The sequence below is a fragment of the Mycteria americana genome, chromosome 6 (assembly GCF_035582795.1).
Source record: "Mycteria americana isolate JAX WOST 10 ecotype Jacksonville Zoo and Gardens chromosome 6, USCA_MyAme_1.0, whole genome shotgun sequence".
Lineage (NCBI taxonomy): Eukaryota > Metazoa > Chordata > Aves > Ciconiiformes > Ciconiidae > Mycteria > Mycteria americana.
The window spans coordinates 12,457,387-12,481,944 of NC_134370.1; the positions used below are offsets into that span (position 1 = coordinate 12,457,387).

The 24,558-nt window shown below is 45.8% G+C and overlaps 1 protein-coding gene across 5 annotated transcripts in view; it reads right to left on the reverse strand.

The window, feature by feature from the left end:
• Positions 1-3,169: 3,169 nt before the first annotated feature.
• The window catches only part of MXI1 (MAX interactor 1, dimerization protein), a 58,059-nt gene continuing 36,670 nt past the window's right edge, over positions 3,170-24,558 (reverse strand). For all 5 annotated transcript variants that reach the window (XM_075504580.1, XM_075504582.1, XM_075504581.1 and 2 more), the window contains 3 exons: positions 7,826-7,940; positions 6,479-6,650; positions 3,170-5,061 (listed from right to left, as the gene is read on the reverse strand). In XM_075504580.1, coding sequence (XP_075360695.1) covers positions 4,898-5,061; positions 6,479-6,650; positions 7,826-7,940 — 451 coding nt within the window. In that variant the 3' untranslated portion in view covers positions 3,170-4,897. The remainder of the gene's footprint in view (positions 5,062-6,478; positions 6,651-7,825; positions 7,941-24,558) is intronic.

Genomic DNA, 24,558 nt, shown 5'->3' on the forward strand with positions numbered 1-24,558 from the left:
GCCCAACACAGCCGCTCTGTCGCTCCGCTCCTCAGCTGGACGTGGAGAGAAAATATAACGAAAGGCTCGTGGGTCGAGATAAGGAGAGGGAGAGATCACTCACCAATTACTGTCGCAGGCAAAATGGACCCGACTTGGGGAAATTAGTTTATCACCAATCAAATCAGAGCAAGGTAATGAGAAAATAAAAAGTAAACCTTAAAATACCTTCCTCCCACTCCTCCCTTCTTCCCAGGCTCAACTTCGCTCCCAATTTTCCCTACCTCGTCCCCCCCAGCAGCTCAGGGGGATGGGGAACGGGGGTTGCGGTCAGTTCATCACACGTTGTCTCTGCCGCTCCTTCCTCCTCAGGGGGAGGAATCCTCGTGCTCTTCCCCTGCTCTGGCATGGGGTCCCTCCCCCAGGAGACAGTCCTCCACAAAATTCTCCAACGCGAGTCCTTCCCACGGGCTGCAGTTCTTCACAAACTGCTCCAGCGTGGGTCCCTTCCACGGGGTGCAGTCCTTCAGGAACAGACTGGTCCAGCATGGGTCCCCCGCGGGGTCACAAGTCCTGCCAGCAAACCTGCTCCAGCATGGGCTTCTCTCTCCACGGGTCCGCAGGTCCTGCCAGGAGCCTGCTCCGGTGTGGACTTCCCACAGGGTCACAGCCTCCTTCGGGCATCCACCTGCTCCAGCGTGGGGTCCTCCATGGGAGGACCATGGATATCTGCTCCACTGTGGACCTCCATGGGCTGCAGGGGGACAGCCTGCCTCACCATGGTCTCCACCACGGGCTGCAGGGGAATCTCTGCTCCGGCACCTGGAGCACCTCCTCCCCTCCTTCTTCACTGACCTTGGTGTCTGCAGAGTTGTTCCTCTCGCATATTGTCGCTCCTCTCTCCGGCTGCTGATGCGCAGGGTTTTTTTCCCCCTTCTTAAATATGTTATCCCAGAGGCACTACCACTGTCACTGATGGGCTCGGCCTTGGCCAGCAGCGGGTCTGTCTTGGAGCCGGCTGACATTGGCTCTGTTGGACATGGGGGAAGCTTCTAGCAGCTTCTCACAGGTTTTGGTAGCCCCCCCCACTACCAAAGCCTTGTCATGCAAACCCAATACACACCCATAAAGCAAACCATAAAAAAACCTCACACAATTTCGCAAAAATGAAAGAAAAATGTGATTCCATGCCCAAATTACCATGTGGCGAGAATAAGTGTTATTCTGGATGAAACTAGAGTTCCTGTGGTGGGCAGACACCTAGGGCCACAGAGGAGAAGACTGGGAGTGAAGTGTTTCACTTCACTCTCTACCAGCAGAGGAGTAAAATGAAGCCTCAGAAGCAGCACAAATCCCAGATAGGTGTGCATTTAAAAATACTAGAGTTGGGAAGCCAAACAGCAACATGCTTTCAGTGTCTTCATCTTTTGGGGTGAATGAAAATAACTCTTTTTTTTTTTTTTTTTTTTTTCCTTAAGGACAGAGTTCAGACAAAACAGATGGTAAGCTTCTGTGAGCTCTTTTCTGGAGAAAACCCAACAAGTTTGACTTGCTCTACTGGATCTCTTAGAGTTCAGTAGTGTGAGGGACCATCTCAGCTTCCAAATGGTAAGAGACACCTGACCCTCAAGGGTTTGGATCTGCACCTTTGGATACTCACTCTGTTTTACAAGATTTCAGGGTGGGTAGTAGAAACTTTGATGGTACTTTGAAAAGTGACATGACCTTAAAGCAGATCTGGCACATGGGACTATTCTGGCTTGCCACAACAGGGACAATTCAGGAGATTCATGCATTTTTAAGCAGAAGGAACTATTATGATCATCTAACTGACCTTCTGCATAACCATACGAATCGGCCTGTACAATCATCAAAAGTAACTTATAGCAACTTCTCTGAGCAAATTAGTCATCCTGAACATTTCAACACAACAGACCAGACCAACGAAGGGAGACATGAGCAGTAAGCATACAGAAAAGCCCAGAGTCCCCAGTGCAGTAATAAAGCAGTGCAGGACAACCTCGAAAAGCCAGAGAAATGTTTCAATCACATAAGAAACTATCCAAACTCTAGCTGAAATCTGCTAAGACCTGCCACAAAGAACCCACCAGCACCAGAGCAATCAACCCCATGTCTTTAGCAGTTATTATAAAGGCTCTTAATTTTGTTTTATTCCTGGTCCTCTTCCTGGCTGGACCACTGCTGGCTGAGTGGTCAGGCAGGTGGCTGGTGATGGAAGCTCATCTCCTGCTACATTTTCCGCATTGTATTTGCACTCGATAGCAAGAACCCTCCGAGTCCACAATGCTAGAAAAGGTAGGAGGTACCAAACTGGCCCTGGAGCATACAAGCAAACATTTCAGAGATGTTTATTCCAACCAGAGACACGTCAGTGTTTTATAACAACTAGGAGAGCAAAGCCGTTCCCCACCCCTTGAACTTCAGTATTTCTCAGCTGCAATATTTCTTTCTCAAGTGGCCCTTTAAAACAAACAGGAGTAACAGGAAGGAGTAGGTTCTGGGACAGCTACAGAAAAAGGGTCATAAATAAATAAATCCCACTGGTATTCAACTGCTCAGCACCAGGGCTGCCAGTGGTCAACATTTTCAAGGAGAAAAATAATGAATAAATAAATCAGGCCTTCCTAGAGGTAAAGTCTCCCACTTTTCACCACTCAGAAGACTGTCCCAAACCTTGTGTCATCCAGAGATTATACGGACCGCAAACATAAATCCAAGCAGCATTTCTTCTTTGAAAACCCTCAGGCCTCGTTTGTTAACCTGGAGCTCAGTTCAGTCTGTGGCAGACTGCTGCTCCTGCCAGGTCACTTCCCAGAAGGAAGAAGAACAGATGTACCGAGCCACTGGATTACATACACACAAGTGAAAACACATTTAACAGCAGCAGCCTGATCCAGCCTTAGTAAGCAAATTTAAAAAACCCAAACCAAACAGAAATTGTTCATTACAGCCATGGAAAGATTATTGTGTGTTGTGCCTCTTAGAGGGGATGACACATTTTGGAGGAGCGTGGGGGAAACATCAGAATATTTAAACACAGGCAACTTATCATAATGCAAAACTCTACAGCAGACTCGCTCAGGATCTCCTCATCACAGGATCGAAGGGCACAAGAAGAACAGAGTCAGCTAAAGTGATACAAATGACCAAGATGGAAGAACACAACTCATTTCAGATACAGAAATGTTTAATGGCGTTAAAGTGCTACTTTAATGGGGACCATATGCTAACATTTAAACACAATTCCACTGCACTGCTAAATATGGTTGTCTTTATTTTTTTATTTTATTTTTCCTCTTTTTGCCCAACCCTACCTAAAACAATAAAATAAAATCTAAAGGACTGAAATTAACAACCCATTCAAATCAGCAATAATAAGTTATGAATTTTATAAAGCATTTTTCATCTTTTTTTTCTTAGTAATGAGGGGTAGTTAAATTACTTAAAGATATACAAAGTTTCAAACAATGCCATAGGTGAGGACTCTATTAAGGTTTTTAAAACTTGGAAAACAAAATAATCCTGGCCATTAAAAAGACAAAAATAAAAAAAGCAAAGCCCTCAAAGTGCAGGTTAGAATGCTCGTCTCCAAGAAAATTAGAAAACATTTGCTATAATAGCTCTTAACAGCACCTGCACAGATGAGATGGCAAGGCCCTTGGGAACAGGACGTGCAGTCAAAACGTTACATTAACATGAGAGACGTGCTGAGCTTAACTAGGTTAACTACCGGACTGGAACTTCAAAAGTCAGCAAAGGGAATGATTCTAAAAAGAAAACTGAAGAAACCCCCACCAAACCTGGCCTCTTCCAGCTAGCACAGCCTTCATCCATTGCGTGCATGGCAAAAAGCATCTTTGCATTTCATTGGGTCAAGTGCTTCATCAAAACAGAGATCTTTTCATGGCATAAATTCATATAAAAGACATCTAAGGTTTCATACGGACAAGCTCTAAAAAGACGCATCAGACTTGGGGTGTTTTCCCTCCCAACACATTTACAAATGTTTATCAAAAAATCTCTTCAAATAAAAAGGTCATAGTGGCTCAGTATCTGGGCATGACTTTCTGGCATATCACCTCTCGCATGTGCTGGTTTCTTTCTGTCCTCAGCTGGTTGTGTGCCTGCGTATGAGCACGCATCTACCGGGAGATCTGCTGTCGGTGCCACAGCCTGAGGCATGGCACAGCCCACGATGTGCTGGTAGATTACAAGTGCGTACCTCTTGCTTTAGCCACGCAGAGGTACTTGCTTTTTAAATGATGTCCAACAGAAAGCTGAGCTGAATGGTGTTCTCTCCTGAACATCTCTCTTTGCTGCCCCTCTCTCTCTGGGCACAGAATAAGACCTTAATCATTATCGTCATTGTTATTCCTAGGCTACGTAAGCCTTCTTAGATTTCCTAGCACATTATGACAGCATTGGATTGTGATAAACTGTAGGACACGGTCCTTTTAGGACCACAGAAGCTCTTCAGAAGGGCCTAAACTAGGTTGTTCAACCTGAATGCAATATAAGAAATTGACATTTCTCAGATCTCGTGACAGAAAGAGAGGGATGAGTCTCTAGTATCCTCTTTCAAACAAATAAATTCAAAACAAAGTGTTTCATCACTAAGGTCTAGATCCAGGTCCCACAGAAACAAGCGGATTTCACTGACTTCAAAGGGACTAGTGTTTGGTCTAACTTTTTGCCAGCAGGAATTGGGATTCGTTACATGACCAAATGAACACATGTGGGTTTCTGTGGAGGCTTCCTTTACCCAAAAAGCTTTATATACAGGTCTCTCCAGGACTAGCTGTCAATATGTCATTTCTGAAAGAGGATACTGGCATCTAGGACCCAGTTTGATCACCCCAGTGAAATCATTCGCCCTGCACTGTTGTCTCACTTGGTTCTAGGAAGCAAACGAGAGCTTGACACTGGCGCTGGAGTAACCCTCGTCACTCCCAATACTCTGCAAGCTGCTGTGATCATCAATGTCACTGATGCTGGTTGTGCTGATATTGTCCACTTCTCCATGGGAGAACTCTGTGCTTTCAACGTCCACTTCAATCTCTTCTAAAAAGTAAAATGAGAGAAACGCACACAGGTTAGCACCACAGACCCAACCGCTCCCTTCAAGCCAGCAAGCTGCTAGGACTCCCCCAGTCAGCGATGAAGCAGCAGTCCAGCAGGAAGACTTTCAGTGTTCTCCCTGGAATGGGATGGGCTGTGGACACGATTTATAAAAAGACTAGATACCAGCCTGGAGTTTTTCTTAGGGGTTTGGCAAAGGTATTTGACTCCTGCAGCATGCAGGCCACACTATCAGCATAGGTGGGCCACCCCACGCACTGAACTTGTTCCGATACCTCTTTCTTTGGAGGTCTACTACGCAGTGTCGGAAACAAAAAGAAACAGAGAAAACAGAAGGCAACAGAGAAAGTGGAGCATGATGTTACCCCAAAACATGCTACTTGCTTGATATTACATTGCCAAAGCCGGGACCACTCACATAGGTCGTTACAATGCATTACCATGGGGATCTGGGTTACTCTCAGAGATGCTCAGTGGACTTTAGAACATAAATCTTATCTTTAAGAAAGACTTAGAAAGCAGACATCTAGTTAACCAGATATCTTGGTTCCCATATTGTTTAGGAATTTTCCAAAAGGATTTTTTTTTTTTAAACTACAGACTCACACCCAAACTATACAGCATCTTTGGGTCTGTCAGTATCAAACCATCTATTGTGCCTAAATATCTTTCCACAGCAGAGATATTTAAAAAAAGAAAATTATCCGAGTTCAGTTAGCCATTCAGATCATCTCTATCCAGTTGTAACTGATGAGATGAACTCTATGGGAAGTTTGGGGGGAAAAAAAAAAAAAAAAAGTGTGTGTGTGTGTGTAGAATGACTCCAGGAATTTTAAGAGGCAATTTGCTCAGTTCTGTTTGCTTGGTTATACCATGGTACCTTGGTTATACCACGGTACCTTGGTTATACCACGGCCCAAATACAGAATGAGAAGCTGGATGCTGCTTCGCTACATCCGTTTCAGTCCCACTAATATCTTCTTAGATTTTCCTCTTTGTGTTGCCGAGAGATTCAGTAGACCAAAGAGCACAATGGATATCTCAACTTCACCATCAGGTATTTAGCTACCATCTTGTGATCACATTATTTTTCCTAACTAATACTTTGGCATTTTAGAGAGCTTTTCAGAGAAACAGGTCACATTAAATGCCACAGAAATCAGCTCAAGTTGACAATAACAACACTTCTTCCAGACTTAATTAGAACTCATACAAAATACTAAACTCTTCATATATATGTGTGTGTCTGCGTGTGCGTATGTGCATGTGGGTGAGCAAAATCAGTAGCCTAAATACCAAAGGCCATAAGAAGGGGGTAGCTGAGAGACAAGAAATGGATGAATCTCACGCCCTCGCTTCGCAGAGTCCTGAGGATTCAGTGCTGGTTCAGCACACCCACCTCGCTCCGAGTCCGAGCGATCCGAGGAAATGGTAGATCCAATGCTGTCCATTCGTATTCGCTCTATCTCCTGAGGACCCTGTAGTTGTTCCAGTCTTCTCTTTAGGAATCTTTGTTCTCGTTCCAGGTTCTCAAGCTGGTGCTGGCTTCTCCTCTCAGCCTCTTCAAGTTTCTGACATGACCAAATATGACTCAATAATTAGTTTCATCCTTTCCTCCCACTTCCACTGCCCAGCCACCTGCTTTGCTTAGACCTTCCCAGGTCCCAGAAGGATTTACACTGCAAAAGAGCCCTGAACCAAGGTGCCTTGCAGTCTCCAAGAACAATGCCATCTCCTCACACCTTTTCCACCTCCCAAGTCCTGATAAGTCATACACATTAGTATAAAAAGCCTCTGAGGACAGAGCCTCTCCAGGGGAAACGATTTGAATTGTAGCAGTTTGTGGGTCATTCCACATGGGTTCAGCCACTTGCATTACCAAATCTGTCCACGAAGGGGCCTCAATTCCCTTAACCAAACCAATTCAGTGTTTGTTATGATCCACTGTAACATAAAAACGTGCCCTGGGAGTTCTGTGTTCCTTGCTGCATGGTTTAGTAGGATTTCTCAGAAACAGTTTTCTGTTCAGTAAGCGATTTATATAACCTACTACAGATTTCTTTGATGACAGCTAGGAAATCTACCAGGGCACTGTTCTCGGTTTCCTACGACAAGCACACTGCATAAGGAGGAGTCATTTCAGGCTACCTCTGTCCCTTCGGCAGTGCTTTTTCTCCTTCACCACCCGTCCTCCCTCCTGCTATCCTGACCTGCGACAAAGTATTTCAGCCTCTTCCAGATGCTGTCAATGCTGCATTTTCTTTTCATGCTTTGCTTTGCCAAAAGTGACTCTAGAAGAGTGCTGGGCTAGCTGGCAGGTTCACACATGAAACCCCAGCAAGCTAACCCTGTTTCACACTCTTGTGGTTTGTGCTAATGCTTCAGTAGTGGAAACTCACTAGCACATCAGGAAAAAAGCTGCATTTCCCATCAAAATGCAGTCATTCAACAGTAGGTATGTTTTCCTTTAAAGGGATGCAGCTGTCAACGAACGATCACAATACAGAACAAGACCCCTGCTCTCCAAATCAATAATTTCCATAGTTAAAGTTCATTATGGACTCTTCTAACAATGTGGCTTGTAGTAATGATAAATGATTAACCAAGGGGGCAAGGCCTGCATGCTCCCCCCCCCAAAGGTGTTAAGTCTCCTTCAACAGAGTTACCTCTAGGCAGCAAGAGTGAGCGATTGAATTGCACTTCCCAACAGCCCAGGCTGAAAGCAGCTGGGAAAAGCAGCTCTTACCTTGATATGTGCTTTGGCTTTGTTGAGCAGCCCAAGCGTTGTGTGCCTGGTGCAGTCTGGTCCTAGCGGTATCAGAACTTTTAAGCGTTCTAGACACAGGCGGAGGTGAGCTCGGCTGCAAGGGGAGAAGAGGAGGATCAGAGCTATGCTTTCAGAAATTGAATGTCATTTCCTTTCCTACTTGCCTCCTGCGAGGCAGCGTTCATGTTTCCCTCTTTCCATACATCACAAGATTCCCCACAGGTACCACGACAGACTGCCACTAAACTATTGACACTGCAAACATCAGCTGCTCACCAATAATTGCATTATTGCTAACCTCTGACAGATACTGTTTATTTTCTTGCTGTCTGAACTGATAATCTGACTCATCTGGATGAACTTTGTGCAGGGGCAAGGCACGCAGGCAAATGGTACAAGTATCTCGTGGGTTTCCTCTGTCTCAGCTATTTGATGTCTGTTTTGCAGAGAAGAACTTTTGTGAAAGCAGTTTCGAATGACTGCTACCCCTTGCACACTTGTGCATTGCTGGCTCAGGGACATTTGCTATAAACTCATCTAAGCACCACATTTTGCACAAAATTGAGAAGATCAATGAGAAAAATGGTCAGCCCAAAACACCCAAACAATCTCTGCTGGCAGTTAAAGGAGCTAGATGGACAGTAGTTCCCAAGAACTGCACTCTTACTCCTTCCCGGGCCCAGGTCTGAAATGCTGCTGGGGGTGCAAGGTCTGTGGGAACAAGAGAACCCAAGACCTTCCCCTGGGCAGTCTTCTGACCTTGGCTCACGTCTACAAAGACAGGCTCAAGCACAACAGTGTTGCTGATGATATGAGCCATTTTCTGCAGAATATGGAAACATGTTCTGGAGAAAATGGTTCAGGCAGCAGTGGCAAAGCACATCGTCCTCGGGCTGCACAGGAAAACTGTTCTCACTGTCTCCTCCTCTGTATCACATATGCAGGAATGAACAGCAGATTTATGGAAAACTATCAAGTGTGGGTTGCCTTTTTCCCCTCCCTCTCTCTTTCCCAGACATTAATGATTTATGTCCAAACTTGTCATCCCAATCAATAACACAATGACATCAGCTCCACCATTCACATGCAAGAAACACTGGTGCAAAAGAGTTCTGAAAGCCTATCCCAGCCCCTGCTCATGCACAAAGAAACTGAATCTTAGCCTGATCCATCTCAATGCAGGGGAAGGAAAAGGGGGGAAAAAAAAAAAAAAAAAAGAGCATGGACAGTTCATTTCCATTTGTTTTTCAAATTCACTATTGCACCCAGTTTGAAAGGGGTGGGGGAGAGGAGTCTGTAATCAGGCAATTATGTCAGTGACAAGCAAGGATGATTAAGGGTGGAAGGGTCAGGGGTTTTGCTGATGAACTGTCAGTGCAGGGGAGTGTTCACTAGCGGTGCTGTAGCTATGAGCTCTTCACTGTTTCTATTATAAATCTCTTTACAAAGGGTCCATCATTCTGTCTCAAGAACAGCCACAGGGCTGCATATGACCAGCAAGGGCCTTGAAGAACACATGTTTTTCATTAAATATTAACAACTGGAGGGGTGGGGAAAGGGAAATGATAATCCAAAAATCAAACTGCATAAATGGTAATCACATCGATCTCATCTTTTACTTCTCAGCTTGTTCTAGGGCAAACCCCACTGACATTAAACCCGTATGGCTGACACAGGGGGATTTTTTTTCTACCTGGAAGCCCATTTTCAATGTAGAGCTTGATCAACAGGAGTTGTGTGCACCCACTACAGGTGTTTGCCCATTGTCCCATGATGACCTGTAGGGCCAGCAATGAAAAAGCATTGCTGTTTCACACTGGCACTATAGTTCATGCCATCCCACAGAAGACTGGACACTGACTTCTTGCAGCTAGAGAAAGGAAGAGGAGGAGGATCTTGTGGTTAAAGACATTATGGGTTTTGAACCCATTTTTGGCTACGCCACAGGTTTCCTGAACATCCACAGAGGCAAGTCACTGAGTCAGAGCTGTCAGAGCACAGCCATCAAGCTGCAGCACAGAGCAGCACGTGTCTCTTCACAGCACGAGTATGAGCACCAGTCATACACTTCACCTATGGGATCAGCCCAAGTTAAAAATGCAGCTTGAGTAGAGCAAAAGATGTGTGCACAGATCTGGGGGCTGAAGAGCAAGGCCGGTACCGCCTAACAGGACTTGCTACATAGCACCTGCTACAGGTAGGGACTGCAGACTGTCCCCTGCCCTGCTGGCCAAGGGCAGCTCCCAGCCCACGGTGAAAACTGAATTATTTGTGCAACACAAAACAAAACGTTTGGGGAATCAACATCTAACCAGTGTTAAACGTACCACAGTCCACTCCTGAATGCAGAGAGAAATGGACAACACATCTACAGCCTGAGCTTTGGGCTGAGTCTCAGCACTGGAGGTTTTACCAGGAACTGGGGAAGGCGCTGCACCAGGAACTGCAATTCCTGGAACCAGCGATCAGCTTCGGGCAGGAGCGAGCACTGGCTGGATTGCTGAGACAGCGGTTAAAAGGATGGCACTGATCTGCCACGTCAAAAGCTAGGTTATGTGCAGACTCAATGAGAACAACTGCGTTAAGCACCTGAAAGCTATATGCAAAGTTCCAGCCACGTAATAAAACCCTGGGCATTGAAACACTTCCTGTTGTGCCCCAGGACCACGGTGGATCAAAGGTTACTGAGCAATGCAGGCCCTGACAAGGGCAGGGAGAGGACAAAGCAGTCAGAGGGTCTGTCCTCACGAGGACACTGGAAAAGCTGGCAGAGACCTACTTCCCCAGCACGCATGGCCCCAGAGGGGACATTCCCCCAGTTCTGGATCCCCACATTGGCTCTCAAAACCCAGAAGGCTGGCCCAGGCTCATGCAGACAGTTTTCAGAGAAGCCACTCCTGCCAGCAGCTCTGCTGGCTGGTGGCCAAAGGCTGTGGCCCGCAGCAGGGGTGATGGCCTCTGCCGGCACACCGGCCATCACATCAGGAGGGGACACCTGCCTGCGACAGAGGGTGTGAGCGTGAACTGATAAGCTCACAACGGCACATAGCACGCAACGGGCAACGAGCACACTTCAGGGGCAGGTGGCGTTGGCTGTGCCAAGGCAGGTTTGGAAGAGGTTTGACCAAAGCAATCACTTCTGTGCTGCTGTTGGATTTTCCCCTTATTTTGCACTCAGAGCTGAGCCACACTGAGTTTTGATGCCACTGCAAACGTAAGTGCATTTATATCTCCAACCACAGCCTAACCGAGGGAAATACACAGGGCTTTACATTAGCATACAGCAGCGGGCCAGCCTCGGTGCGCAGGCTGGTGCAGACCGGGAAGAGCCGGGCCCTTCAGCCCCAGCAGTCACCTCCCACTGCTGGGGACGACACTGGCAGAGCCACTTGGGAGCTCCCTGGCCCGGTGCAGCTGGGATAGCGAAGAGCAACCAAGCCCCCAGACCGTCCTGGCACACAAGCATGTTGCTTTCCTTCAGAGGGATCAAATCAAACAGCTTCCCCAGCTCTCTCCCCTCTGCAGTGTTCAACACATTGCCTTTTTATTTTTAAAATCTAACCTGGTCACAGTCCCTGACCTCTCTCAACTTCCAACAGCCCAAGTGGACCATGATGGGTTCTTAAACCACAGAGCACCCAGGCAGGTCTGGCACACTGATGGGTGGCTTCAGTAAAACCCAGAAATAAAACTCCTGAGCTCAAAAGTATCACAGCAAACTCAGCTAAAAGACCATTTCAGACAGAAAGCAATCACAAACCTATTAATCTTTCTTATCAAGTCCTGGAGCTGTACCTGGGCAGCTGTAATCCCACAGGTCAGGCCATGATATGAATGTCTTTTCCCCTTGTTTACCTGGACTCTGTTGCAACGTGGCTTTGACAACGCTGCAGGCTCTTGTATTCATTGAAAATACAAGCATTGTGCAGGCTCCAGACAGAGCCAGACGGCTTTCCATGTAAACCACTGGATTATGCCAATATTTGACGCATCTGCCAATATCTGGAAAAACAAGTCTAAATGCCCATGTTGTTATATAACAGAGAAACAACTTGGGCTTGGTGCAAAGTGCTGCTGCCTCTCACTGCCTTGATCCTGGGGAAGACAGAGGATGACAGAAGGAGAATTCCAATTTCAGCTGAGGCCTAAGCCTTTGCACGCTAGCTGCAGGGGAGATGGGAAAAGCTGGAGCCCTTTCTCCTACCTAAGCGGCCTTGGAAAAAAATCAGGCTCTCACAGCAGCATCCTGAGCACACGGTAGATGCTGGGTGTGCTGAAGAAGGAATCCACGGAGGATTTGAAAGGAGGGGGCTCTCCTCTTTCCTAAGAGATCATCCTGGTGCCCCGCTCCTGCTCAGCCTGATGAGGGGGAAGATGCCTGTTTGAGATTCCCACATGGGGCATCAGCGTGGCCAGAAAAGGAGCAGAGCATCCGAGAGGCTTCAGAAAACCAGAGCCTAGCATGCACCTCTCTGTCCCAAAGAGCTGAGGACAACCTTTTATCCTGTTCCACCTGGCAACTCTGGCTTAGGACAGAGCCCCTCTGCCGCTTCTGCTTCCTCCCCTGTGCAGTGCCAAGAGAAGCCTAGAAGCAAGTTCCTCTGGGATGTGGAGGGCAAGCAGAATGAGGATGCCCTCTCTTCTCTGCCAGGAGCTGCTGTGGGAAAAGGTACATCAGCCCCTAAACAGATGGGCCAGGAGACTGATGCAGAAGAGGGGTGAGCAAGCCCAGCAGCCCCATAGCCCTGCCAGCTGATCCACAAGAAGTTATAGGTGGCTGAGCATGGAAGAAGGGGATGCTGGCCACTGAAACGGCAGCCCCACTGCTGCCCACTGGGCACGTGCTGTTCCCCCCCCTTTCACTTTGTGCCTGTGTGAGAGCTTCTGACTACATTTGGATTATCTACCTCTAGCCCCCCAGCTCCCCTCCAAGCCTGAGCCCCCAGGCCCTCTGTCCTGAGCCTCTGCCAGACAGGAGCTGGCCCTTGCTCCGTGCAGCCCCTCCTTGCACTTGGCTCTGCCTGGCTGCAGAGGGCTGTAATTTCACAGCCTGCTCTCCTCTCTGGCTCCCAATGACATCATCCACTCTGATTATATAAAGCACAGGGAAGAAGCCTTTATTTATGTGTGCTTTTTGCTCACAGCTTCAGCTGTCTCACTGTACAATATGCACCCAAATCCCACTGCAGGAACTGGGCTCCCTTTTGCCTGGATCGAAACTGCAGTGCAAAAAAGGTGTGGGTGCAAAAAAAATTCCCCATTTCCTTCCCCAATCCTCTGAGGACATTTTTGAGGGGTTTGGGTAGGAATCAACCTACCCTACCACGCTGCACCACAGCAAGCTGGGCACAAATCCACCAGCCTCTTCCCTGCCTGGGGAGTACCCAGAGAGCTGAGGGATCTGTGGTGACAGCTCCAAGCCTGGTGTCTGCTGGTCACAAAGAGGCTACACAGGGGCTAGAAACCTACCTACCTTCAACGCCTGAGGAGCCCCCTATGAGGGCCAGCCCAGGGCTAGAAGGCCACCGGCAGCTTCCCTCCCTGTGTCCCGGTGGGCTCAGCCAAACCTCTGTGCACCCCCTGCCGAGTGGGGGACCCCCCCTGCTCGGGTCCATCCTCCTCTTGCGAATGTTGCAGCAATGGCTGCAGGCACAACCGTCAGGAAGCCATCCCTGGAGATGTTTACGTCCCTAGCAGCTTCTTTGCTAGGTCAGGTTTTGGGTTTGTGGGATTTTTCTTCCAGCTTCTACCACAGGCAGAAGCGATGGAAGCTGAGACAAGAAACTTGCTCTGCTGAGGAGTCAGTCAAACACATGTGTACACTCAGCTCTGAAGCAGCAGGTTTACCAGATTCAGCGCTATGCCCTAGTCAGACACTGCTGATAGACTTTGCTGAATCAAGGCCTGAACATCTGCAAAACACACACACACACACACACACACACACACGCTCTCTTTAAAAGATCAAGCCTCCCTCCCAGCAGGAAATGACCAACTCGCCTCCAGCAGCATTTCAAAATGCTGAATTCTGATTTTTGTATGTTGAAAGAAGGGAGCATCTGAGGCAAAAGAAAAGCATTTCCCAGATATTTTTATACTATGCCTGCAGGTCTATAGGGCTTGAATTCAATAGTGAATTTAAGCATGTGCTTAACATTAGGAATATGCTCAAGTCCCACTGAGGCTAAATCAGTCACTTGATCTCCAAGAGATGTTAGAAAAACAGAACCAAACCAAACAAGAACCACCAAAAGAACTAGCAGAAGGAAGATCCTAACACGGAAAAGGACACTATCATCCTTTCCCTCTGCCCTCCTCCTCTTCCCTCTACACCTTTTCAAAGTTGAGTCTAATTTAACCCTGAAATTAGAAACTTTGTTTGGATTTCAGAGCTAATAGATTGCTTAAAAAATTCAGGAGGGATCAGTGGTTAAAGAAAGCAATTCCTGGAGAAACGCAAGTGACCCCACATCAATAATTCATTGGACGAGAATGATTTTGAGATAAAAGTAATGAGAAACACATGCAAAAACCACAGGGCAGGGAAAATGGGGAAAAATATGGTTTCCTTCTAAAAGCAATTCACAGGTCAGAGGCGTGCTTATCTCTAACAGCCATCATATGACTTGATGATTTTTCCTTACTCTTGTCTCTAACCCCCAGCCCAGCCCTCTCTGTAACTGTATCTACCCCCTGCTTTACTGAACGCTTGTCTTCAGCGAAGGAATAGGTTTTGGCAAGCTCCCGGACCCGGAATGGAAAGGCAGCCGGGCGCTGGGGGCCGAGCCCGTGCTCTCTCTGCTGCAGCGCGTTATGCAATTGCTGCGAGCCCTCCAGCCACGCGCAATAAAGCTGCGGTGGCCCAGCCAGCCTGCAATAAACACACTCACACCCGCTCACCCCCATTCCATAGGACACCAGAGACAAGATAACCTGTTTTAGAAGGGAATCTGGCTCAGAAACATGCAGTTAAAAGTTAATATCCTCCACCTGAGCTGTGAAATCATTCAGAACAAGCCTTGCTTTCTGATTTTAAAAATCAGGTCTCTTCTCACAATTTTTTATTTTCCTGCATTTGCTCCCAGCTGAAGGAGATAATTGTTCATTTGCCTCTGTTTCCAGTCAATTTCTACCGATAGCTCCCTGGCATGTAAGAGTATTCGTATTCCAAATGCTAATAAAATGTACCATGAAAAAGTAATTGGAAAAAAAAAGCGCCTTTAGATCTTTACATGTTTTAAGCCTTTCTATCGTTTAAAATAAACAAAGAAATGAAAATTTAGGACTGACGATAAAAAGACTTGACAACGTATTATAAATAGGAATTTAAAGGAACAAAAAAGTTCTATGGGTAACATTTTCAGTCTGATCTTAACCATACCAGACCTATCTGCAAAAGTTAAAGATGAACATGCACCCAACTGTATTCTCAAATCAAGGGCAGATGAAAACCAAACCACAAATGAAGAGACCCGTGATGAAACAATAGTAAGAACAATAATAGTAATAAAAACAAAAAAACAAGGCAATGCAGCTTTTCAAAGTCACACAAATCAATGCACTTCGGCCTGGTGACAAGATGCATAACAGGGAGATAACTGGTGGTACAGTGCTCAAGAAAGCAGCATCCTGATTCAAGCCCGTAGGCAGAAATGAAATACAAACAGCAATGTATTCATGCAGTCTGCAACACCAGCATTTTGTCCAAAGGCCACCTCAGTCGCAAAACCAAGACAAGGTACACTGGGAAAGGAAGCATCTTACCAAACAACTGAAATACTTGGAAAAAATGGCCAGTTTTGTAGCACACAAACCCTTCTACACATCTGGAATAGAAGCTACAAGCCTTAAGGTAAGCATAAAGCAAGGATTTTAACTTAAAATACACTGCCCACACTCTCCATTGTAAACCTTGGAAAAGGCTGTCCTACAAACTCTGCCCTGACTGTCCCCAAGCCCTGCATGGCCTTGCACCTCAGAGCTAGCATATGGCCAAGCACACACCCCTAGGCACGCAGAAATTACTTCTACACCCAACTTTTTCGAGATGGGAAGACTCATCACTGATTTCAACTTTGGAAGAGCTTCAGGCTCTTGGCAAACAGAGGCTGCAAGACCAACAAACCTTGTGCTAAGTGGTCTGTTGCCACCACTGGTCCATTCCAACATGGGTCTTTCTAAGCTGCTACTGCAGTCTGGGACACATGCTCTCCCCACCTCTCTCTGTCACACAACTGTCAAGGTCTCTCCCTTTCCTGAGATCCCTCTAAGTATAAAACTGAAGGTTATTGAGAGGACTCCCCTAATTTCATTATGATTTTGAAAGCAAATTAATTCCTTCAAGGCTTTCCAAAACCAAAAAAGAGGAACAAAGGGATGGAGGGAGGGGAAATCAGGCACTCTCCAACCCCTTGGTGAAATATGGGGGATCTGGCTGAAAGATCTCGCTTTCCTGCAGGACAGATGTCTCCTGGGCTGCAATATAGAGAGATAATAGACACTTTTGGCTATATCTCCCAAAGGCTGTTCAGTCTGTCCACAATGTGCAGACATTCAGTGTAAATCACGTCCGGTAGGTGCAGGGGTTAGCCTACGAACATCCTGAGTTATGTGGACACATGAGAGAGCTTCCACTTCACGCATTCAAGGCCATAGCACTGCAGGCACGGCTGTGAACAGGACACTTCTGGAAGACTCGGGGTCCTACTCTCATCTCCGAGGACCCTTCAGGGAGTAGGACTGCTCTCATCTTGCACCAAGTCTCTATTACCTTCCTTTTCACTCTGACCAGCCCTGCAAAGGCTGGACTGTTTGCTCCACTCTGCTATCACTAGCCTTCATCTTTCATCTTGCCCAGGTTTTTGTTTCTAGCCTCCTCTCTGACATTGTATTGCAAACTCTTTGGAACAAGAATTCCGCTGCCAAATGCACCGAGGTCTAAACAGGATCTTGTGACTGCACTCAGAAATCGGGCAGTCCCAAACAATTAGACTAAAGCAACAGCATGATTCTGAAGCTGAAGGGATATATCTGGGGCTATTTTTATTCACACAATAACTTCTTGGCCTTTGGGTCCTGTTTGTTGTATATCTTGGAGTTTTTCTCTTTGAACTAGAGGGCTAGAATACAGAAGCTTAATTTAAATGAATAAAATAATAAAAAAGAGAGACCATCTGTAATCCCATGACTTCCAAAACTATGATGCTTAAAGGAATGGCAAAAACATTTGAATACTGATGCTCATAGTAATAAAAATTATGCCATTTTGGAAGGTGCCTCCTCCAGGACAAACTCACAGCTGTTCGGTAACATGACTGCTCATCCTTTCCTAACCCCTTTGATCTTCAGAGGCACCAGTGAGACAGACTACTTCAACTCAGTAGAAAAAGATCAAATATAACAGCCTGTGCTTCACAATGAAAAGGTGATGAGAGCAGCACAGGTGGCCATCTGCCCAGCAGAGGAATGGAGTCAATCAATGCCTGGCATTTTCTCTCGCCCCTTCATTTTCATCCAGATCTAGCACCAAGCTCTCAGTGCCCGTTCATCCGTTTCTCTTCCCTCCTCCCAGCTCCTCTGTGGCTTTCTGCCTTTCTTTGAAAGCAATTTGGACAGTTGTTAAGAGATGTCAAATAGCAACAGATGCTCCGGAGTGGAGTCTACTATTATTTATCAAAGTTAATCCCCCCTAACATTATATATTGAGGATCTACCATTATAGATCTTGGCCATTAGCCATAAAGTATTTTAAACCCTGGTGAATAAATTAACTGAACTTTACTGTAGCACAACACACGATGTTACCAGCTAAACCCCTTTCAGGCTGAGCTGTGCTTACAACAGCATGCTAAACCCTATAGCCATCACAGGCCATAAATGCTCTACATCACATTCTCCTTCTGACCTAAAAACACAGCCTAGTTGCTGCTGATACGGCCACATCTAGGTATCTCTTGCACAAGATCACTTGGCACCAACTTTTCAATCATGCTCACTGCCCACCATGCAGGTATCGCAGTTTTGCTACCCCGGCAGTACGATTCGGTTACAATCCTGCATTTGACTATCAGGGAACATGCAAAGCAAGCCGTAAACTTCAATGTGCAACCCAGGCCAGTTAATTATAAAGCCCTGACTAGCCCAGTCTAATAAAAACTCCATCTTTATTAAAAGGCAGTTAAAAATAGACCTGCTCTTTAAATAGCCAACGGTGTCCTGTGCCTTCGTTCTCACTAATACCATTATAATTATCCTTCTAGGGATACACAGTGTGCTCACAGCCGCAAAGTCTGGTGACGCTGCTCCAACCACGCAGCATCCTCCTCCATGTCACCAACAGGTCTGCAAAGCAGCTGTGCCATTCATCAGAAACCTGCCTTGCCGAAAAGGAGGCAGTAACCTGCTTTGCTGCGACCTACGGATTTTCAGCTTTACTGCTAGAATTAGGTCACCGGCAAAGATAGCCAAGATTTTCCAAACTCACCAGCTATTCTTGATTATTCTGTTCAGAGCTTTCCTGGCCAAGCCCCATGCCTTTGAAAAGAAATGAGGAGGTATTTCAGGCTCCTGCAAGGTTTCTGCAGTCAGACACCGAGAAGCAGGGATGCTTTCACCCCATAACCCTTAACTGCCTCTAAACCTGCCAGGCAACAGGAAGAGCTCTCCAGTTCAGAGCTACTACCATTGAGTCCTTGCAGCCTCTCAAGGAGAACTCAAAGATGGTGCACACCCGAAAACAGATGAATTAGCAGGGGTCTGCAGAGACCCTTGAAGGCCACCTGCCTGCACTGACACTGGAAGAACCTCAGATATTAGGCAGGTTCCCACCAGGCAGCTGAAGAGTGCCCCTGGACCGCTCAACTGGCTACAGCAGAAAAGAGTCCACGGGGTGTCACAGCAGTAAAGGCATAGACAGTACCTCAAATCAGAGCCTCTGTTTCTTCATAACACTACTGAAAGAGACCCTGGACTTTGGTGCCTACTAAATATAGTCAGGTTTTAAACTAGTAATGCCACTAACCAGTCAAAAGAAGCAACCACTTGCTTTGTAAGATGGACCATCAGTAAAAGAGTACAGGATGCTACCAACTTGTTATTGGGGAAAACATATTTCCTGTTTTCAAATTAATGAGTGGGGAATATGCTGATATCAAGAATACATTCTGATCTAGTACTATATGTTATTTTTGTCATTAACAGAGTTTTTAAATTACACAGATAAGCTATTGCTACTAAAAGATATTTTTACTCTTCATTAAGATAGGACAGAGTTTTTCCACCCCATACGTTTCTTTTCTGAAGCTATATTCCAGTTTCCTCACCTCATGGAAGAAAATCATAATTCCTAATGAAAAAATATTCTAAGAATGTGACCATTTGGAATACTTGTTTACACAAAATCTTTTATGCCGGAAGGAAAGCATGTGCTCTTCATCTAATACCTTTTCACACTGTCAGAAGTATTAAAGGAGTCATCAAATATCTACTGTACCTTTCAGGTATAGAGGGCATACATCTGGAACAGAGGAAGCAGTGCATATAATTTCACCTTGAAAATTATTTTAAATTTAACTCCAAACTTCCCAGGAAAAAGGAATTACCAGCCAAGGTCACTATTGGATGTATGTTTGGAAAAAAGCACTAGGAAGGAGAACTTAAAAAGATCCTAGCACTATTTATCGTATTGGATATGGATTTTTGCACACAAAGAACAGTAATACTGTACTTCAAAAGTCTAGGAGTTAGCTAACATTAAGTGACAAACACTATTAACTCCAGTTAACGAAATATGTTACCCAGCAGGGGAACCTGAACAGAGAAGCACAGCTCCCAGCGGTATAACAACAGATGAGTCATGTCCTGATCTCATACATAGGGAGGTACCAGGAAAAAAAAAAAAGAGGTTTTGAAAGGAGGTACCAGAGAGTGTGAAAACACATCTTGTTTCTGCTTAACTGGTGTGATATGCTAATACAAACTCATTGTCAATACAGTTCTTCCAAAGAGAAGCAGGGTTTATCACCTAGAAAATTAAAACAATGTAAACTTCAGGGGAAAAAACCACCACCAACAACAAACCCCCTGTCTCACCCTTTCCCTTTAACTACCCTTGACACCTTCCTTGCATTTTCTTTCTCTCCTCTGGGCATGTGTGAAGGTCAAGAGATGTAAGACTGCTCTCAAACCTCAAACAGGGAAAAAGCATGAAACTGGCCACTTGGAAACCATTTCCTTGGGCAGGAAGCAAGACAAAACGTATGCGTACGACATGAAAATTGCTCGACTTTTTTCAGCACAACTACAAAACTCTTAGCGCTTCCAACAGGGCTCAAAAAATCATTATGTTAAGCACAGGACATTCTACCTAGTGAACTCTTGAATAGCTGGAGAAGACCATTACAACCTCTGCCTGGGTCAGCAATGACACAAATGGATACAATTCTAATTCCCCCAAACCAAGAACAGCTGTAGTTGAGTAAACTAACATTTGTGGGAGGATTAGCTGCCTTACACTCACTTGCTCTGCATTTTCCCAGCAGGAAAAGGGTTAGGATCCCACCTGCGAACAAAGCAAACACTGAAAGTTTCATGGTTTGTTTTGGAAAGAAAAATAATTAAAAAATAAAAAAAAAAGGAGAGAGGAGCTGGAACACCTAGTCCTCTAGCTGAGTGGAAACTGGTTTCCATTTGCTTAGCTATCAGGACAATATTAAGAAAACCACACGAGCTTACAGAAATACCTGCAGTGGCACTGCATTATAATAATCACAATCACACCCCTCCTTCCCTGTTATTTTGTAGTGCTTATGTCCTTCACAGAGCTTCATGAATTTAGGCAAGATAAATCACTGCTTCATGGTCAGATATTTTCTATACAGCCTCCCATCCTGGGATCACTCCTTGTTGGTTTCAAAAGTCACTGGTGTTAAAAATAACTAAAACAATATTTTCACCACTACCTATTCACCTAGGAGAGGCTGTGGTGGGTCTCCTCATCAGGAGAGCCAAGTGGCAAACCAGAAGCACAGATTTCTTAACTGCTGTGCTAGCCAGGAGCTTGCAGAGTTCTCATGCACTTTCAGGAAGGGCGAAGCAGCAACCAAGTGGAGCCAGCGTTTCAACTCTCTCCACAAGCAGGAAAGGGTTATGCAGCAGGCAAGACCTTTAAGTGAGAGTCAGGAGACCTGTCTGCAGACAGCTTGCGTGACCTCAGGTAAATCCCTTGAGGAACTGAAGCACGCACCGCTCATCCACAAAATGGAGCTAATCCTAATTCCTTCACGGAGTACTGCACAGCTAAATCCACTCTTGGTTTTCAGGTGCTCATATAGCTCAGCAATGACACTGGTATGTGAAGTGCCTAGAGAGTAGGACACTTCGGAAAGCTAATTCATTCAGCTTTCTCTGCTATTTAATAACGTCCAGAGTACAAGATGACCATGTTTCTCAAAATGGATCAATAACCCCTCAACACTGCTCCCCCCCCTTTATGCAGCGAAAACTATCTGAGGTCCCTTCTTACCATTGTCCCAAGAAATTCCCAAGATGGAATTTCAGCAAAGTTCAAAGGAGTTTAGTCTGAATCAGGACCACAAGATGAAGGCTGTATTGTTGACTTTGCAATCAAGCAGTCATAAAACTTTTTATTTCTTTAAAACCTTTAATTTCTGATGTCCTGCTGTTAATCCCATGTGTCCAAAAGATTATGATTTAGGCCTCATAAAAAAAAAAAAAAATTACACCAGAGTAGCTCAGACATCACATGATTTAAAAAACTAAACATAAACATCTACATAGGATGCTTCCTCTCCTTTCTGTTTTTTAAATACGTAGGTTACACTGGCTCATACACTGGTTTTATGTGGGGGATAGAAAACACTTCATTCTGGGTACTGGGATTTGAAAATCACAGAATATCACCAGAATTGCAGTGGAGATTACAAGAGCTAGTGAAATTAATCATATTTTTCACTTTAAATAACAGAACAGTTTTAACAAATGCTCCTTTAAAAAGAAAAAAAAAGCCTTTAAGAAACTCATGCAATTTGCTTTCCCTGGACGGCTGAGGGGAAGTGCAAGGCAGCACTGTCTGCAGAGACCTGAGAGCCAGCTTGGAGGGCTTATGGGAGTCCCCTACTTCTGTACAACAGCTTTCCACTCTGACTACTGCTAACCATTTGCAATGTGCTGAAACCACAGTATAACCCCCTTCCCACTCTGCTCTTTCCCCACCACATGTATTTTTCTCAGAGATCACTAAGAAAAAAAAACACAACTCAAAGAAACTCCAAGAGACACTCATGACTCCAGAGGGCCTTCGCATGTTTTCCTGAAGTATATGACACCAGATGCAAGATTTCTCTTCTTCTCCCCCTGTGCAATCCCTTCACTGAAACACATCCCCATATGTGCTTTTACCAGTGAACACCAAGCCTGTAAGCTGCTTTTCCAAGCCAAGAAAAGTTTAAAAGAGGTCACGCCACAGAGAACAGGCTCTGCGCATTTCCTAAGAGGGTCATATTACGTAGAATATCCACCGGAGACAAAGTGTTCCCATCCGGTTTCCCACTTCTTTTGGCATCAAAGTTGCTTTTCTGGGTTGGTGAAGTGGCAAACAAATGCACTGGGAAAAGGAAAGATGAGTATTTTTTTTCCCCCCTATTTCCTTATCTCAGCCAGAATTCCCCAGCATACTTCTAGGGTCTAACAGAGTGATTTTTGCTATGAAAGCTGATCACTATATTCAGCGTTTGGGACTCTCCCCTTCACACGTACAGAGGCAGTCAACTTTGGATGGCTTTTTTCCTCCCCTAGAACAACGCTGAAATAATTTTCTTCTTAGTTAGACGTCAGGACAAACTTTCTAGGGGTAACAACAGGTGATCAGGGCAATAGGTTGCATTGCATCCCTGGGCAATCCTGTTGTCAAAGGCTTTTAAAGCCATGCTAGATTGGCAACTGTGGCGAAAGGTTTAGATAGAGCTTATCCTGCCTCGGGGCGAGGGGACAGACCAAATGAGCGCTGCAGGCCTCTCTCAGCCCCACCTTTGACAGTGTCACAAAACACCACGTAAGTCTGAAGAGTCCAGTTTCTTGCCCTCCTTTAGGCACAGGGCCCGAGCCAGCTGCAGGGGCAGCGTGTCGAGTCTCTGCGAAGCGAGGGGGAATTTTGCCTTTCTGAGCTAAGACCCTGGGGACAGAGCAAAAGATCTGCTCCAGAACAGCAGTTGTAGCTGCTACGTGCAGCTAGAAAAGGGCAGTAACGCCATGTGTGTGGGAGCAGGTAGACAAAGTAAAAGGGAGGATCCTGAGGCATCTGCAAGGCACAGTTTCCACTACCAGAATGAGATAATCCCCTGCCCTGTGGGTTGGCGAGGAAGGGACAGGAGCAAAGCAAGCAACAGGAGGGGCTGCAGGGAAGTGGAACCCTCACCCCAAGCCGCTGAAACCAGTTACATCCCAGCGAGTTTCTCTGTATGCAGTTATGCAGCTGCAAACATGGAAAAGAGCAGCCAGCTCTGAGGAGCACCAGGATCCAGTCTATGAGAAACACTGGAAACAAACACAAATCAAAGGGAAACACCAAGCTGTATACACAGCTGGGGCTGTCTTCCCCTGCTAAAAAGAGACTGACACGTAGATTTTAACTGCAAGCTCTTTGTGTGTGCTTGCACGTAACTGTGTGCATCTGTGCAAATGGGAGTACTCACCCCACATTTGGCCTCTTGACATTACCAAAGTGTAGTGAATGGTATTTTCCGAGCTATGTGGAAGATTCTCATACAGCTGGGCGAAATCAGACTGAGCAACCCACAACTCAAGCCACCCCATGGAACGTGGCCAAATAGGTGTGAATGAAAGACATGGGAGATACAAAGCAACTTCTTTTTAACCTCCGATTTCCACAATAAACCTGCTACACAGCTCCCCCTTTCCGAATAACTCATTTGAAGAATTTCACCAAGTTTCCAGAAGGAGCAGAACACTTCCCATTTAAGGGCTGGACTTTGGCCATGGGAAATTACAGTGAATTACCTCAAGTTTTCAACAGGTTGTGTCTTTAAGTGGCATTGGAAAGTCCCTCCTGGGACGAAAACGTCGAAGACACATCACCCAGAACTTCCTCAAGGTCTGGGATAGCCAGAGCAATCCTTCCTGCACAATCCAGCTCTGAGTGGAAAGAGCAGAGGAATGCACTGCAGTAGCAGATGGAAATGCTGCCAGCTGCCTGTTCTCAGTTCTTGAGACACTCTTAGCTGACCAGGCTCTTCTTCAAGGCTGGGGACAGCCACGGTGAGCTCCTCAGGGCTAATCTCACCTCTGAACCCTCCTGTTCTGTTCCTTTTTTCTCCTGGGCTGCTCACAGGGACATCTACCCATACACAAATAAGCAGCAAAAGCAAGTCTGGCATCAATTTCCTTTTCCTTTCCACATATCCCCTCTGATGGGCCTGTGGCTTTGTCAGCTTTCACAGTCATAGAAGGGTCCTTGCCCTTTCTCTACAAAGAAATACACCTACTTATTCACGTGAAGAGTGGTGTCTATCAAATGCCCTCCTTTCACTGTTGCATTGTTCGCTGTCCTGGACACTAAGCCGTTTGCTGCTGCAACCCTTGGCATGGCTCTTCAAATGACTAGGCACAACTACAGCACTGTAGAGACAAGCAGGGGGAGCAACAAGTGCCCAAGTGAAGGAGTGAGTATTCATTTG